Genomic DNA, 18,922 nt, shown 5'->3' with positions numbered 1-18,922 from the left:
AGAAGCCTAAAAAGTTAGATAATTTTAATTGTTTTTGAAATGTATTCTCCCATAATCTATTAATTTAAGTTATTATTCATTCTTTGCAATTTTAAATTTAAGTAATAGAATAAATATTATACAATGCATTTGTTTTCACATTAAATAAATAATCGATAAGCTTTATACGTGTAATAAGGTATAAATAATTTTATATAATTTCAAGTTTACATATAGAAATTTATTATTTTGAAAATATTATTTATAAACTCCATAATGAAATTTAAACGACTATCCAAGCATTTATTTAAAGTTATTTATTTTTCATTTTAATATTGTCAAAATTTTTATAAAACCTTGTCCAATCTTGTATTACACTAAAAACAAGATAATATTATTATAATCCAATTGGTATTTTAAGTAAATGGGAGTGGAGAGTACATCTCCTAATAATTTTTGTACTCAATTTTAATGTTATATACTTTCTCAATATTATGGATAATTAATTATAGAAGTAGACATGGAAATAATAGTAATAATTAGATAATTATAAAATATTGATGTACTTGTGGAATAAATTAAGGAATTTGTCTTTCTAAAGTTCATAGGCTTTGTTGTATTTAAGAGGTTGTGGCTCTCATGGATGCGCAACTAAATCATACATTATAGTTACCCAATATCAATAATAAAAAATACTCTGAAAATTCTCTATATCTTCCTTATTCGTATTATTTAATAACTTAGCCAAAAAATAAAAATATTTACTAAAAGAAATAAAATAAAACAACTAAGATAAAAAGAAAAAAACATGAAAGTCTAAATATGAATCACGGGTTGCATAAGTAGAGATGAGGATAACTATTGATGGGGGTGGGAGGGAAAAATAATAATAATATTAGTTCTGACATTTTGAAAAACTAGAGGGACTGCAATGTTAATTACCTATGTAAATACATCCTGCCGTTACTTTTACTTTTGCAATTCTTTCGTTGGATCTAACGGTCAGGTTACAAAAAGACAAAAAAGAGTGGTACCATTCTACTGAGGTAATTTAGCTGGACCCAAGATAATACCATGTTTGTAATAAATTTTTTTATGAAATATGAAAATATAATTAAAAATAAAGTGATTTGGGTAAACTAAATGATATAATTCTAATATAATCTTGATTGAAAGAATTAAGAAATAATCGTTTTACTAAATTGCATGGTCACTTAATAATTTATTAAAGAAAACCTTTTCAAGGCAGTGTATTAAAGAATTATGCAACAATGACTGATGAAATATATAAAACATTATGTAAATTTTAAACATATCGTTTGTATTTTACGTTTTAAACCATTACATGGGTCTTATAGAAAAATTAGAATTTTTTTTAAAAAATATTATCTAATCAGTATTTTTTAATTATTAATTTATTGAATATTAATTTAAAAATATTGGTGAAAATAAAACACATATGATAAGATAAATCATAAATGACTCGTTATGAGGTTGACAATGACAAGACACTCCTACTGGATCCAAATTCAAATCTAAACAAGTGGTAATCATCAAGAAGTGCACAAGGATTTAAAGTGGGAATACAAATAGCTTAAATAAAAATAATATTAATAATCATTAAGGTAAAAAAAGAATCCATACATGTCCAAAAATAGACATCTCGGTCGAGCAATTAGTTGAAAAATATAAAGCTTCCTTATAATTAATTAGACAACATGCAGAAACAATTTTAACAGTCGTTACAGCTTCAAGTTTCTCGTAATCGATAGAACACAAAGTGATTTTTGAGACTTGACAGCTTAACTTCAGCTAGGATGTACGAAAAAAATGTTAACAGAAGTATAGACGAAGCCAATCAATATACTCTTGCAAGCCGAGTAAAATGTATGAATGATGCAGAGATTCAGCCACACCCCCAAATGCCACGTGCAGATGCCACTTTGTTGTTTGGTCTAGATGTAAGTTCGTACAATATCCTAGCAAATGTATCAGAATATCTGCCATCAGAGAAGAGAATCTCTGCAAATGCATTCTCGTATGCAAGCAGTAAGACCCTATTCTGAGGCTCGGAGACAAGACTCTCAAGTATCATTGCTGCCTTTCTGCAAACTTCTGGCACTGGATGCGGTGTCTTGATCACTCTCAGAAGACGATCAATTGCCCTGAGGTTTGAAGGTGGAGAGTAAAATCATTTTAGAGACAAAATATAAAAGAGCAAAATTCTAACTAATATTTCCTTTTGCATTGCTATAACGTAGAAAATCACCATCTCTCACTAGCAAGCTTCAATCGGCAGTCCACATTAACTTCTGCAAGGTTATATAGTGCACCAACAGCAGCAGCTTGTGCATCAAATGCTGGTAAGCTCATAAGATCAACCAAGCGCTTATGTATCTAAAATGTTCATAGGCACTCATTATTATCAATTTAACTCATATATATAAGACATAATTTTAAACAACAAAGAACAATGATATTAACCTGCGGAACAAATGGAAGAAGAAAAGGCTCATTATCAGGATTTATTATCAAACGCCCAAGTAATTCAGCAGCCGCACAATGCCAGGCTTTGAAAGGTGATCCCAGAATCCCCATGATAGCTTCAACTGCTCGTTTTTCTCTGCTTGGTAGAACGTATTAAAGAACTAAACAACATAAGTTATACAAATTGGAGTGCCATGTGAAAAAGTAAAGATGAAGATAAATCTCATACGTTATTTTGATGTAAGACTGCTTTGATGAGCTAAAAATTCGAAGATCAAGCAAAGGAGCCAAATTGACAATTGTCTCGAGGGCATTTGTTACAAGTTCCTCATCCTCTGCCAACAATACAAAAATTTAGAGACATTCAAAAGTATTACATAGATAGACAAACGTATTTTCTCTAGGAACTGCAATTTAAAAGAAAAGATGTAATATCACAAAACCATCAAGAAGCATACTTAAAAAGATCTAGACTTCAAATACTTATTTTCCTTTCTCTAGTACACAGAAACTTAACTTCCAAATTGCAGTATCCTTTCCACATCCAACTCATGTCACTTTTTTAGATCTTACCTTTTTGTTCTCTCTGAAAGCATATTTAAATTTTTCACTCCCTGAAAGCATATTTAAATTTCTAGAAAGTGATTTAGTGGGTCAAAACTTGAGATGATTTATAAAAAGCATTACATTTGGGTAAAAGTGAGACTATTTATAAGTTAAGAAAAATAATTCATGTTCCTGAAACTCTAGTTAACCGAAAAGCTACTATTCTAGTTTACCAATTTCTTCTAGCTTCAGGAAAAAAATTTCAACAGGTTAAGGACGCTTCTGATAACCATAAACTTCCCAAACATGAGCTACTGTATCTTTGTTATCATGATTTTCCATTGATTCTTGACTTCACCCAAATTGTATCAATCATGCCAGCCACAGTCCATGATTGTCAAGAAACTGGGTGAAAACATCCTATATTCACAATTTCATATTTGTTATCCACACGCAACCACAAAGAACAATTTTGGCAACAGTACTACTTCTGACCTGTGACATGATCTTCAATGCATTGGAACACCGTTTCCAAACAATGCCGATGTTGGGCCATAATGACTTCGTTATCTGGCATGAATGAGAAGTTCCGAATGATATTTGAGGCACCAACAGCACACTGTTGCTTCTCTGCTCGCCCCTCATCATCTAGATTAAACAAACCATCTTCATCAAACCACCACTCTGAAGAACGAACTCTAGCCGCATTCTTCTGTACTAATGAGTCAGCAGCAGAAGAACCAGACCCCACTCTACCACACAAAACACATTATCCCAAAGTCATTATCAAAATCCTTAAACCAAATACACTTTGTTCAACACAAAAATGCACCTTATGTAACTTACCCTGAACGAGGGAAAGCATTATTAATCGAGCCCAATGCCTCAAACTCACTCCCGAAACCCGTTACTAAAGAATTCACACCCAATGTTCTAGCCCTAGGTCCCTTAGAAAGCTCTTTAGGAAGCGCAATGTCACGCCAATCATCAATCTGTTTTAAAGTAACCCAATGATACAAAAAGAACATCAAGTTCAAAATTCAAGAATTAAAAACAAACTCTAAAATTATTCGGTAAATTTCATTAACCTCTCCAAAGATTTGACTCAATAGCAATAAGAAGGAGCAAATTTAGAGACACATACAACTTGAAGCAGAGCATCAAGCAAACCGGGTATCTTGGCAAGAGGCGTTGCGTCTTTGCGCATGTCGTCCTTCTCTTTGAAAGAAAGCAGTGTGAGAGTATTCAATGCCCATGTTAATTCGCTCTTAAGTCCACTTTGAAGCGCAAGAACTATTCTTTTATGATTTTGATCTGAAATTAAAAGCAGGATTTAATATTACAATTTCTTATATTATAAAAATTATATATTTTTTTAATTTTAGGGCTAGAGTTTGAGCAGCTGACCAGCGAAGGAACTGTGGACTTGAAGAGATGGACCAAGGAGAGTGGTTGGAGCTGCGGAATCGGCGGCGGAGCCGGAGCCTCCTGAGCTACCGCTGGTGCTGCCGAACGGACGGCCTCTCTTAGCCGCCGGAGTGGCGGCTCCCCCAGCCGCGCCACCAGACTTGCCCTGTTCCCGCTTTTGCATTTTGGCGTCTCGTCGATTGTTTTGGTTGTACGAGATTTTGTTAATTGCGGGTCTAAATCGGAGCAGGAGATTCATCACTCGGATCAGCAAACGCACAGTTTGTACTTGGACTGGGCTTATAAGCCAGTTGGCCCAAAGAAAACGAATTTGAGGACGGGTTTTGGATCCAAGTTGTACTGGGTCAGGGCTTCGTTGCCCCGAAAAATAAATAAAATGCATTATGAGTTAGAGAAGCCGAGTAATAATTATAGTGAAACCTCCGATAAATTAATAACTTTGATTTAATAATAAAAAATTTTAATCTCGACTTAAGCTAATTTATTAAATTAAAGTCTAGTTAAATGCATAAAATAATGATTTTTAAAAAATTCTTTTTTAAGGCCCAATAGAAACATAAATTCATAATTAGTCTGATACAAAAAAAGGCTAATAATAAATAACATATAAATTCATAATATTGAGGTTTTTTTTTTTAAAACAACTTCACTTTTTTCAATTAAACTCTTTTTGAGATACGCATTTAATGATTTGAGATTGAAAATAAAACTAATGATTTGATATATTCATCGAGTTTATGTTCTATGCATGTCAACATTTGAAACACTTAATCTATTAGGATATTAAATTTGAATAGTGCGCCCATCAATTTATGTTTATGTACAATGTATTACATTTATTTTTGGACTTCTATATAAAACTTGTTGGTTAAATGTCTCAAATCTAAAATTTTATTAAATTTAAGACTTTTAAAATTTTATTTTTATTTTTTTGTAATTTATGTAACATTTCAAATATTTATATCTAAATAGAAAAAAACAACTTTTGTGATTTTTATCTAAATGAGAAAATGTCTAATAGGAAGTAAATACTATGTCCTAAAAATATTTTTATTAAATATACTTATTTTCTAAACTATAAAACCTAATCTCTTTTTTTGCTTTGATTTATAAAAACACAAATGTAAGTAACTATGTTTAAGATTTTTTTTATTTATAAAAGCAAACAAGAAACCATTTATATTTAAATATTAAAAAAATGAAAAACAAACATATTATTTAGATATTTGTATTCAAATTCATTCAAACTTTAGAAAAATTCAGACTCATTCAGATTTCAGACAAAAAAAAAAAAAAGCCACCTACATCTTTATAACATTTATTAGTTTTTTTCATATACATAATAACTTTTGAAATTCACACTTGATTTTGGTCAAAGGAGTAGTTAACGTACCAAGATGACATATGTAATTAAAATATAAAACTCTTCCTAAATTAATAAATATTCATTTACCGATAAATTAATAAACCATTTATTTATAGATAAGCAAATAACCTCATTGAAATAATATTTTTCTTAGTCCCAACAATATTATTTCATAGAGATTTTATAGTAAGTAAGTTGGGATGGTAATTTAACCCATCCTGAATTTTGGGCCAATTGACCCAACCTGAATTGTTTGGGTTTTGGCCTGAATTTTCGGTTTTTAAGTTGGCTCGGGCTAAAAAATTAAGGCCCAATCAAATTTGTATCAGTACTCGACCTAAAATTTGAAAAAATTATGAAAAATTATGACTTTTTAGTTTTATAGAATATATATATACTTGTATGTATATATAAAAGAGTAATTTTGGGTGCAATGCATATGAGAAAAATTATAGATTTTTTTTTTTAATGTTGAGTTGTGGAATTGTGTATTTTTATTTGTACAAGACATTAGTTTTTTTTTTTCTTTTATATGAAAAATTATGGACATATAAATATATAATAGTTCTAGAACAAAGCAACATTGGACAAAGCAAAGTAAAATTGGACAAAACAAAGCAAAATATTTAAGGTGTGAGAGAAAGTATTGTGCGGGCTTAAAAAAAGCCGACCCGCCCTTGACTTGAATCGGGTCGGGACTTCAACTTCAGTAATCGGGTCACCAATTGCCATTCCTAAGTAAGAATTTATGCAAAGTAGGGTCAAACCCAAGATCTTGGATTCTCCCGAACTAAATTATACATTTATTGAATACTTTTATCTAGATGTCGGCACATGTAAAAGAGTTTAAAAAATATGTAAGTCAAATAAGGCAACATAACCTCGTTAATATATATATATATATATATATATATATATATATATAGTAAAATAAGTCTCTCACTCCAATTAAAATGATAATTATTCTTTTACTACTAGGTTTTAAGTCTCAACGCATTTTCAAGAATAACATGACTAAAAAAAAAAAAAGGTCATCAGTTATTTTAGCAGAGATTGATTTACAGACATACTGAGAGAATTAATTATATAAAAGAATCATAAAAGTTTAAGAGGTCTGGTGAAATTTTTCGGGAAGTAAGTCCGCCACTGATTCAAAGGATTATTAACAAAATGTTCAGGCAGTTGGGCCTTGGGCGGGAAATGAAATCCAGGCATATCCTACCAGAAAATTATCTTAATGTGACTTATCACGTCCACAAGGAAGCGCACAATCTGTTACTAAGCTAGTGTAGAATGAAGACATTTTTGTTTTCCCTTTTTTGTCTTGGGTTTATATTATTATAAAAGGCTTTTTTTTCTTTTACTTTTTCTTTTTCTTTTCCCCCCTAGACTACTATATATTTCTACGGATTCAATAATTTCTCGCCTAAAGCCTCCAACTTTGCGGATTCAGCCTGCCTTTAAATTCCCTTCAGCGCCGCATGTAATTTACAGGCCTCATTCCCTCTTCTTGCATTTGCAACCAGCTAAAAGCAACGGCAGCGGCCAATGAAAGCACAAGAAACTTGCAAAAAGAACCCACTTTCTTTCATTATTTCCCCGGAAGAATGAAAAATCATCTTCCCAATTTCGTCCGATCCGTGAAACTCAAACACATTAAACTCGGTCTCCACTATTTTATCTCTAACTCCCTTTATCTCTTGCTAGTTCGATTCCTTTGCATTGCCGTAACTCATCTTTCAACTTTAACAGCTGATGGTTTCTATCAGCTGCGGAGTGACCTTATTATCCGAATCAATTTTGTGACACTTGCTTTATCTTCCGTTTCCATTGTTCTTGTATCAACCATTTACCGAATGAGTCGGCCAAGAAGAGTTTACTTGGTGGACTTTGCATGTTAGAAGCCCGACCCGTCTCAAATGTGCAGTGCTGAACGTTAACTGCAATTGACTGAACAATCCGCGTTATGTGCAAAAGAAACTTTAACCTTTCTAAAGAGAATACTGGAGAGATCAGGGATTGGGGGAAAGTCATGTGTCCCGAAAGTCATGTTGGACAACTTTAAGGAAAAGGTATCTATAGGGGAAGCTAGGAAGGAGATAGAGGGCGCATTAGTTAGATTAATCGAGGAGCTGTTGGCCAAAACAGGGTTGAAGCCTAGAGATATTGGGGTTCTTGTAGTCAATGGCAGTGGGTTCAATCCAATACCATCTTTGTCAGCCATGATTGTCAACAGGGGCGGACCTCAGGAAGAAATTTAAGGGGGGCCAAATTTAAACTTATAAATTTAAGGGGGGGGCCAAACTTAATTGTATAGGGGTCAGTGTGTAAATTATTCATATTTTATTTAAAAATCTCAAAATATTTTAAAATTCAGGGGGGGCCATGGCACCCTTTGGTCATACATGGCGTCCGCCCCTGATTGTCAATAGCTTCAACCTTAGAAGCAGCATTTTGAGCTTTAATCTTGGTTGTATGGGTTGCAGCACTGGACCTATTTCTATAGACCTCGCCAAAAGGCTTTTACAGGTTTATCGCCACTTGTCTTATGCTATTATTCCCTGACCTTACTCTTTGAATTTAGATTCAGTGCCGATTTTAGTACTTGGGATTTATATTTTAAAAATTTATTTAAAACTCAAAATTTTGATTAGATTTGACGTGCAATAGTGAATTGTTAGGTAATTGGGGGGTGAAGCAGACACGCAACTAAAATAAAATTGGAAGAAAATAAAGTACAAGCATACTAGAGGACACCAGAAATTACGTGGTTCGGCTTTTAGCCTACATCCACGGGCGAAGACAGAAGAAAATATTTTACTAGTGAAAAGGAGTTACAAGTATTTTAGTATTTTAGCTCACTTCCCAAAACCCCAATATTCCCAAACTCTCTAAATCACTATAACAAGAGCTTATAAATTCAAGCTCTCTAAACTCTCTCTCAACTGCTAAATTGCTCTCAGAATGGAATACTTAAGCTCTTCATTTGCACTTCTATTTATAGCAAAATGATGGCCAAAAAAGTCAAAACCGTGTTCCTTATTTTCTTCTTCAAACATTTCTTTTTCCATTTTCCTCTTCAAGCATTTCGGCCCATTTTCAATCTTCAAAGCCGTGCGCCACCAATCTTGTTTATTCAAATTCAAAGCTTCTAGATGCAGCCAATATTGACATGAATAATTCTGAAAGGAATTTAGATATATCGAAAATAGATGTAGGCAATAAAAATAAATTAATTAATTACTTAATTAATTTTTTTGGAAGTATTGTTCAATGTTACTGTTCACCATTACTATTTATAACAACTGTTCATAGTTACTGTTTACGTTTTACTGTTTACGTTTTACTGTTTATGGTTACTGTTCATCCGTATAAAAAATATTAATTTTCTAAAAACACAATAAAATGCAGAAAATAAATGACATATAGATTTTTACGTGGTTCGAATTAATAAATTTTATATCCACGAGGCCACACCCAGATGAAAAGCAATTCACTAAGTTGAGATGTTACAACTTATGGATTTACCAAACTTAAGACTCTCACTTACAGTTTATCACCATACGGTTTACTCAACCTTAGAATGAATATGCTTCTCTTGAATAATTGCTACCCATCTTGATCCACGATCCTCAAGGCACTTCACAAAGTGATTAATAGCAATTCTTCAATTCTTCAATGGCTAGTGATCCAAGATCCACATAGACTCTCCACAGAGATGAAAAGAAGATAACAAATCAACGCAGTATTATGCGCCAAATCCGGATTCTCTTAAGGAGGAGGCCGAATTTTGCTTCTCTGCTTTATGCTCTGTGTTGTACGTTCACCCTTCAATTGTGAAATACCTCTCTTTATATAGGCATTGTGGTTTCACCAAAATAGCAAGTCTTAAAAGACTTGAATTCTTTTTAAATAAGAGTTTCTTTCCTCTTATAATTCCTATGAATCTGAATATGAATAAATATGATCTTCTTGCCTTGCTTGTCTCCCAAGAAATATCTAGAACATTTAATGACTTACTGTTTGAACCAACTTCTTGCTCTAAATAGATCTCATGCGCCAATTATAGAATCCACCATTAATTGAATTGCTAAAATAGACATCTAATTAAATTAGAAAACAAATATTTCTAATAAATTGGAATCTCACTAAATTAGGGAATTAATAAATTAATCTCTATTACAAGATATGCAATAAATAAACTTCCAATTTAACTAGACTTGCCATAAAATGCAAACTCTATAAATAATGGACTTAACAATCTCCCCCTTTGGCATTCTTGTGGCAAAAGCAATCCAACACAAGTCTTCCATGAACTTTGGCGCTACGATATGAACATGGACAAGTATAAAGAACAACAAGGAACTAACCAAAATAATTGATAATTAGCATGTTAGTTCATGTAAATAAACCAAGGTAAGAATTAAAATAAAATGTTAATTTTATTGACCAATAAATGGAAAGACAACATTAAGCAGAAAATTAAGAGCAATAAAAATATAAACTCCCCCTAAGAACTAGAATCCAAAAATTAAAAATTCTTGAATAAAATCTCTCCCTATAATGGAAAATACTACGCCCCCTAACTCATTGCATTGAGCAATTGAAGACTTGAAACAAATTACTCCCCCTCTTTTCCCAAAAGATTACAAAAGGGAAGTAGTTTTGCATGCAATTTGGCCAAACGAGTAGAAAGATTAGCAATATCTTGCCCTTATTTCAAAATGGTGGCCTCAGGATGGGCAAGATTAGGAGCAAAAAAGGCAGATGGAGGAGAAGAGCGAACAGAAGCTGCAACAAAAGTAGGAAGATCATGAAGAGTACTAGGAGGAGCTCCACTGGTGACGGCGCGTGAGGGCACGTGTGACGGCAGCTGGTGGTCGGTATGTTAACATAAATATGTTAATAATATTGATTTTGATGATAACAAATTTTAAATGTATTTTGACAAAAATATTGGAGCTATTTCTGAATAAACGAAAACCCTTTTAATCATTGCCTTATTTCTTCATAAAAGATGGATTTTCAAATTAGAAAGAAATTCTCTGCAAAAACTTGTTTAAAATTGCAATTCTGGTCATAAACGGTGAACCGTTTATTTTAAACGGTTAACCGATTAAAGGCAGAGAGTAACACATTTCCTAAACCTCTAACCGTTTATGAAAAACGGAAAACACAAAAGATAGGGAGGTTACTGAAAATTAACGGTAAACCGTTTTATTTTAAACGGTTAACCGATTAGCACCAGAGAGCAACATATTACCTAAGCTCTAACCGTTTATGCTTAACGGAAAACACCCAAGATGGGAAAGCTACTGGAACCTAACGGTGAACCGTTTATTTTAAACGGTTAACCGATAACGTCTAGAATTGACGTTTGTCCTCCTCTGGCATTGATTAACGAAAACTGATAAGGCTGAATTGTTGTGCAGGTTACTGGGGCCAAACGGCAAACCGTTTATTATTAAACGGTCAACCGATAATACCCAGAGAAGCCACTTTATGCAATCCCCTAACCGCTAAATGAAACGGATTAACTGATGTTCATTTTGCAGGTTACTAGAGACAAACGGCTAACCGTTTATTTCCAACGGTTAACCGATAATATCCAGAAACGTTACTTCATGCAAGTCCTTAATCGTTTAGTGTAAATGGATAACAAATGCTCATCTTGCAGGTCTCTGGAAGTTAACGGCGAAAGGGCAACCCTAAACGGCAAACCGTTTATTTGAAATCTGGACCAACGGTAACTTTGACCAGCCTAAACGGTTAACCGTTAATGGTTAACGGCGAACCGTTTTCGTGCAGACAATCTATAATGGCTAGTTTTTCAGCTCCAACTATAAATATGCTAAATCCAATTCAAACAAAAAAAAATTCCAACGATCATCATTGAGCAAAATATTGAGAATACAACTTTCATTGAGCTTTAAATCTTTGTATTCATCTCATTCATTCACACATTGAGCTTTCACTTGAGATCAAACACATTGTGTGAGAGGGATTCATTTGTAATCTTTTTTGTAAAATCAAGTTAAAAGATTGTAAGCGTTGGGATACACTTGGGTTAAGAGATTGGGGATAATCTCTTGTTGTAAAGGTCAATTGACACCTTGGAAGTCAATTGTAAGCGTTTGAAGCCTTGGGAGGCTAGCTTAGTGAAATCCTCAAGCCCAGTGTGCTTGGAGGCGTGGACATAGGCAGGGATTGCCGAACCACGTAAAAATCCTTGAGTTTGCTTTCTCTTCCCTTACTCATTTATTATTGTGCTTTTATTGAATTTATTGTTTTCGAATTCATTAAGGCATTAGATTAAATTGTTGTGTGGTTTGCCTAGGATAATTTTTAAAATCTCAATTCACCCCCCCTCTTGGGTTGCCTAGTTAGTATTTCACGGTAATGGCAGCATGAACAATGGCGGCATTGGTGGTGATCTTAGGGTCAAAGGAGAAGGGCTAGAGTGAAAACTATCTTCACTAGGATCATTTTCCATGGAGTCGCTGTCACACGCGCCCTCACCAGTGGAGCTCCTCCTAGTATTCTTCGTGATCTTCCTATTTTTGTTGCAGCCTCTGTTCGTTCTTCTCCTCCATCTGCCTCTTGTGCTCCTAATCTTGCCCATCTTGAGGCCACCATTTTGAAACAAGGGCAAGATATTGCTAATCTTTCTACTCGTTTGGCCAAATTGCATGCAAGACTACTTCTCTTCTGTAATCTTTTGGCAAAAGAGGGGGAGTAATTTGTTTCAGGTCTTCAATTGTGAAATATCTCTCTTTATATAGGCACTTGGATTTCACCAAAATAGCAAGTTTTAAAAGACTTGAATTCTTTCCAAATAAGAGTTTCTTTCCTCTTATAACTCCTATGAATCTGAATAGCAATAAATATGATCTTCTTGCCTTGCTTGTCTCCCAAGAAATATCTAGAACATTTAATGACTTCCTGTTTGAACCAACTTCTTGCTCTAAATAGATCTCATGCGCTAATTATAGAATCCCACCATTAATTGAATTGCTAAAATAGACATCTAATTAAATTAGGAAATAAATATTCCTAATAAATTGGAATCTCACTAAATTAGGGAATTAATAAATTAATCTCTATTACAAGATATGCAATAAATAAACTTCCAATTTAACTAGATTTTCCATAAAATGTCAACTCTATAAATAATGGACTTAACAAATTCAATAAATTTTAATATAGACAAGTATACAACATGGGAAAAAAAAATTAAAATACAAGCACAAACTAGATAATTGATTCAAACTCTAAAGACTAAAAGTGCATTTATCCTATTTAAACAGAGTCACTGATTAATATAATATTGTAATGTTATTTTAACAAGTACTAACTGGATAACTGACTCAAACTCTAGGGAGTAAAGGCACATTTATCCTATTTAAACGGAGTCACTAATCAATATTGTAATGTGATTGTAACAGGTGCAACCTAATTCCCACGCTCTAGTTGTGAGTGCGGAGATCATGGCTGTAAGCTTTTATACTGGCAATGACAGATCGATGGTTCTCGCAAACGGCTTATTTCGCGAGGGTGATGCTGCAATACTCCTCTCCAACCGATCGTCTGATCGCGGCCGCTCAAAGTATGAGTTAACACACACCCTTCGCACCATGTGCCGACGACAAAAGTTACAATTGTGTCTCTCGACAAGAGGACGAGTTTTAAAAAGTCGGAATCAAATTCACCAAAGACCTCATAGTTGTCGCTGGGCAGGTGCTTAAGACACATATCACCGCATTCGAACCGTTAGTTCTTCCAGCGTCTAAGCAGCTCTTGTTTCTGGAAAATTCAGTAGCAAGAACTATCTTTAAAATGAAGATCAACCCGTATGTTCCCGATTTCAAATTGGCTTTTGAACATTTTTGTGTCCATGTGGGAGGGAAAGCAGTGTTAGACGAGATGGAGAAGAAGGTTCAACTCAGTGAATGGCACATGGAGCCAATGACTCTTTACAGATTTGGGAATACTTCAAGCAGTTCTTCGTGGTATGAACTGGCTTACTCTGAGGCCAAAGGAAGAATTCGGAAAGGTGACAGGATTTGGCAGGTTGGATTTGGTTCAGGATTCAAGTGAAGCAGTGCTGTGTGGCGTGCATTGAGCACTATTAAACCTGAACAGGAGAAGAATCGTTGGACGGATGAAATTGACGATTTTCCTGTTCATGTGCCAAATATTGCACCAATTAATTTCTAATTGTCCCCTTTCATAAGGGACAGTCTGTTACTAGTCTTTTTTATGTTAAATTAGCATGGAAAGATGTGGAACAGTGGGAGCCCTGTATACATAACTAATTCTGAGAAAGTGGTCACAACAAAATATATTTTCAAAATAATATGGGTTTCTGTTTTTAATGGCACAAACTTTTCAAGTTAAGGTTTATATTGTAAATGAGAACAAGCCCAAGAATTTATAGAAATGGTCCAACAACTCAAGATTCAAGCACATTATTCATTTTGTAACATTTTCTTTTTTATACTGTTGTAAAGTTGGGTTGCATAATAAAACAAACGTCCTTCATGCATTACCCTCACATACCAAAGGTCTTAAATTTTTCATTACAATCTAGTTTAGTGATAGGATCCTTACCGAAAATGTGGTTTAAAAAAATGCTTAAAGAAAATAGGATTTCGATTTTTGTTAAAGCATATGAATCTAGAAAATACCTCAAAATGTGAGTACACGGACTATCAATATCTCAAAACCTTGAGTACATAGATTATCAATAGGTATTAATTCGTCCCGTCAGATCAAATATTTGAGTGTTTAATAGAATTATAAGAATTAAGTAAATTATCATAAAAAAGATATAAAGGCTCAGGAAAATAACAATAACATATTGGTCTCTCTAACTACTTATAGATGTGGCTATAAGCTCACAAGAACCCGAACTCAGATCTGTTGTTATTAGTTAGCGTTGACATCATCTTATCAAACACTTGCCAAACTTTCAAGGTCCGTTTTGCAGATTCAACTTTAAAAGAACTGCTCTTTTTGCATTCAATTAACTGTGTCTTATAAAATTGACGCATTTCATTACCTAGAATTCGTGATTTGCGTTAGAAACTTTGGTGGGTTGTGTTCATTTTATTAGTTTACGGTGTTTTTAGATACCCTTTATGTATGCTCTGTTTGTTCATATTGGTTGCTCCTCTGTTTTTATAGATTAATAAAATTTAAAGTTCTCTTTTGAATTGATAAGAAATCCTTTTAGTCGTTGAGAATGAGTCCTCGAACGCTTATTTATTTAACTATATATTTGATTTCTGAGAATCTGATAGTGTCTTGTTTCGTGGAGTTCACTTGAGTTTTCTGATAAGTGCACGATGCTTTCATTGGCTTTGAAGTAAATCAGTAATCAATTTTGCTAGTTTTAGAGTCTAGACTTTAGTTGTTCAATTGGCCTTTTAGAGTGTTAATTATTAAGGGTTACTTTGTTCTTGTACATCGAATTCAGTTAGGAATTTGTTCAGCAAAAGCCCTTAGAAGCGAGTTCATTGCATACTTCACCACAAATTTCGTATAAAATTAAAGGCTTGCTTTTCTGTTTCTGAAATTGGGAGAAGGAAAAGAATATCAAGCCTTCATTATGGTAAACATTTCCCCACGGTTTTGGTTCTTTAGAGTGTACTAAGAGTAGGAATTTGTGGCTTCAATGGGTGAAATTATTTGTACTACGCATTGTTGAAAATGTACTGTTAGATATTCAATTACTCCTGCTGACTACTTTGTTACGATTAATTATACTTAATGAATTTGCATGCCGCAGAATGGGAACATCATATGGAGAATGCACCTATGATAAACTTGAAAGAGAATCCCACTGGCCTTCCGGGAAACTCAGGATTTCAAGTATTGGGGTTGGGGGATTTATTCCCTCAAACATTGCCAGGCGATTGAAGAGTGAGAGACATTATGGGTGTGTTTGGGATTGAGATTAGACAACCGTAAATTTTAAGCTACAGCAATAAAATGTTTGGTAAACACTAGTTGCTGTACTTTAGAAGTTATGTTGATATGATTTATCATTTGTATCATGGAAAATCTATTATATCTTTAATAATTTTATTAAAATTATTATTTAAAATTTATATTTACTACATATTACTAACTTTTATTTCATAGTTATAACTTTTTTTTCACAGCAACTGTAACTTAAAAGTTACAGCACTTTAATCCCAAACGCACTCTATATTATTGCCTCTGACTGGAACAAGAATGAGCATATGATGGAGGATATGTTCTGTCATGAATTCCATCTTGTTGATCTCAGGGTGATGGATAACTGTTTGAGGATGACAAGTGGAGTTGATAATATGTCCAATCTTGCTGCGGATATGGGAGGCATGGGCTTCATTCAATCCAATCACTCAGTTATTATGTATAAAAACACTACGATTAGTTTCGACATGCTTGAGGCTGCAAGGATGAATGGAGTCATGAGGTTCATTACCATGAATATACTGTGCATTTATAAATGTTTGTAGACTAAATTGAAAACTATGATATGCTAATCACAGTTGTGGCTGTCTTATGGCTTGAATTTACCGTTGAGTATTATTCATCAATTTGCATCGCAGATTCGCAGTACAAAACAGGACACTATAATATTAGAACAAATTGTTTACTCTGTTAGATTACTGGCACATAAAACTCTTCCTGAATGATCTATCTTCTTTGCATTCCCTTTATTACTGATGTTACGTACATTTAGTATTGTATACAGGAGCCATATTTAAATATTAATTAACATTTTCGTAGTCAATTTCAGGTTGTTTTATAGGGTTTAGGGCTGAATTAAAGCTGATTTTTTTATTGATTGAACTAAAAGAAAGAACAATCCTGACCTACAATTTGAGAGATAGATCAATCTCTCCTAAAACTCTTAATTACTCCTAATACTAGATGAAACTTAAGCATAAATCCTAAATAACTCCTTAATCTCTTATTTATACATGAGCACTAATTAGTGAATAAGTAAAATTATTAAACTGCCCCTGCCCCTTTATATTTGTGCCTAGCAGAAGTTTTCATCAGTCTAACATTTTTCTTTGTCTCAAGTGCTTGCATTTACCCTGAATTTAAACAATTGGATACTGATGTGAAGGAGTCTGAAGCCTGGCCTGCGGAGGCTTCCACTCTGGACTAGTAGAAATCACTCTATATGCAAAACTTTTTATGTTTGTTTTTTTCACATGTTTATAAGATCACTTTGGCTTGCCTTTTAGCCTCAAGATGCTTATGGTTTAGAGAAGCTAGCTACAGAAGGGTTATGCAAGCATTATACCAAGGACTTTGAACTTGAGTGTCGATTGGTCGTTTCCGTAACATTTATGGACCCTTCGGAACATGGAAAGGCAAGAATCTGTTCATTATTTGTTGGTATTGAGCAGTATAAATTTTTCCAATTTTGGACTTATATTTTGCATTTTGTGCACTTATAGGTGGGAGAGAAAGCTCCTGCTGCATTCAGTAGGAAGGCCGTTACTTCCACTGATAATTTTGAGATGTGGGGAGATGGAAAACAAACTCGGTCTCTCACATTCATTGATGAATGTGTAGAGGGTGTTCTGAGGTACAGTGTTCATCACTAGCCATTCGTTTTGCTAAATTATAATATCAAAATGTTTTGGACTACAAGCATATGAAGATTTGAGTTGTGGACTACAAATGTATGATTTTTAATAAGTGAAGTGATGCGTGAAAATATGAGGTGAATTGTTGCCTGGTGCTCCTACAAATTTGAATTACGATTTACTTAAGTATAAATATTGTTTTAGATTGATAAAATCGGACTTCCGAGAGCCTCTGAATATTGGAAGTGATGAGATGGTTAGCATAAACGAGATGGCGGAGATTATTCTCAGCTTTGAGAATGAGAAACTCCCTATCCATCCCATTCCTGGCCCAGAAGGCGTGCGGGGTCGAAATTCAGATGACACTCTAATAAATGAGGAGCTCGGTTGGGCCCCTACTATGAAACAGAAGGCACAATGAGAAGCTTCTATTCTTGTAAATTTATTCATGATTATCTGACTCACTAATTTCATGCATATCTTTTTGGAACAGGATGAGCTCAGGATCACATACTTTTGGATCAAAGAACAGGTAGAGAAAGAGAAGGCTCAAGGCATTGATTTGTCCATTTATGGATCCTCAAATGTGGTTGCTACACAGGCACCTGTCCGGCTGGGCTCTCCTTGTGCAGAGGATGACAAAGAATGAATCTATTGAAACCAAAGGTCTCATTTAGTTTGTTAGTTATATCCAAGTGCCACAATATTTTCTATTAAATTGACATCTATTGATTGGACTGGAAACTAGCTTCTATTTTAAATATACTGCTATACATATTCATCATATGCAGAATAATTCGATGAATCTGTTACTGTTTTCTGTCTTCTTTAGAGATAAGGCTAGTTCCTTGATGATACATTATTTATGTTACTATTGGCTCTGCTAATATGAACACATTCTATGGTTCTTGTTTTTTCCTGTAACTTTTCCCACAATTCATAGATGAGGAAGCATCTTAGTCAGTATGTATGAATCCTGATAAACAGTTTTCTGATTCCTTGTTTGCTAATCTGGTTTGAGGGGTGCAAAAAAGTTGAAATGTTGAGGTGGGAGAAGCACTTTTAATTTTTCTTTAATGTGGTCCACAAGGGCATTTTAATTGTTCTTTTGCCTGTGGTCCAAATATTGCTACCTTGACATGCCCATTGAAATGGATAACTCCATTGTGAGGGCTTAATGTGCGGGTCCATTTGTGAGAGCTTTAAAGGCTTAAATCTACATTTTTTGTTATAGCTTTTCAAAGCTTGCGATAGAGCGGAGCAAAATATATGCAATGGCCAGTGAGGGAGCTTAATGTGCGGGTCCATTTGTGAGAGCTTTAAAGGCTTAAATCTACATTTTTTGTTATAGCTTTTCAAAGCTTGGGATAGAGCGGAGCAAAATATATGCAATGGCCAGTGAGGGAACGAAGGCATCGTCTAAAGATTAGTTCCGAAAATGGTAAGGCTAGAGCTTCATTTTGGAGCATTGCATGTAACTTCACATTCACCTTGATCAGGATCCGGGACGTTTGCCCCC

The 18,922-nt window shown here is 34.1% G+C and overlaps 1 protein-coding gene and 2 pseudogenes across 1 annotated transcript; 2 read left to right on the top strand and 1 right to left on the bottom strand.

Moving 5' to 3' along the window:
• Positions 1-1,654: 1,654 nt before the first annotated feature.
• Positions 1,655-4,669, bottom strand: LOC18032600 (armadillo repeat-containing protein LFR). The gene is made up of 8 exons (XM_006420008.2): positions 4,420-4,669; positions 4,157-4,326; positions 3,859-4,004; positions 3,508-3,764; positions 2,696-2,801; positions 2,464-2,602; positions 2,249-2,376; positions 1,655-2,144 (listed from the first exon to the last, which is right to left on the bottom strand). The coding sequence occupies exons 1-8, from the start codon at positions 4,601-4,603 to the stop codon at positions 1,886-1,888; spliced, it is 1,389 nt and encodes a 462-aa protein (XP_006420071.1). The 5' UTR covers positions 4,604-4,669; the 3' UTR covers positions 1,655-1,885.
• A 2,744-nt stretch (positions 4,670-7,413) lies between these two features.
• Positions 7,414-14,023, top strand: LOC18031933 (annotated as a pseudogene).
• Positions 14,024-14,760: 737 nt separating this feature from the next.
• LOC18032412 lies at positions 14,761-18,093 on the top strand (annotated as a pseudogene).
• The last annotated feature ends 829 nt before the right edge of the window (positions 18,094-18,922 follow it).

Source organism: Citrus clementina, unplaced genomic scaffold, assembly GCF_000493195.1.
Source record: "Citrus clementina cultivar Clemenules unplaced genomic scaffold, Citrus_clementina_v1.0 scaffold_9, whole genome shotgun sequence".
Lineage (NCBI taxonomy): Eukaryota > Viridiplantae > Streptophyta > Magnoliopsida > Sapindales > Rutaceae > Citrus > Citrus x clementina.
Note: the sequence above shows the minus strand (reverse complement) of the source record. Positions and strands in the feature narration are given on the sequence as shown.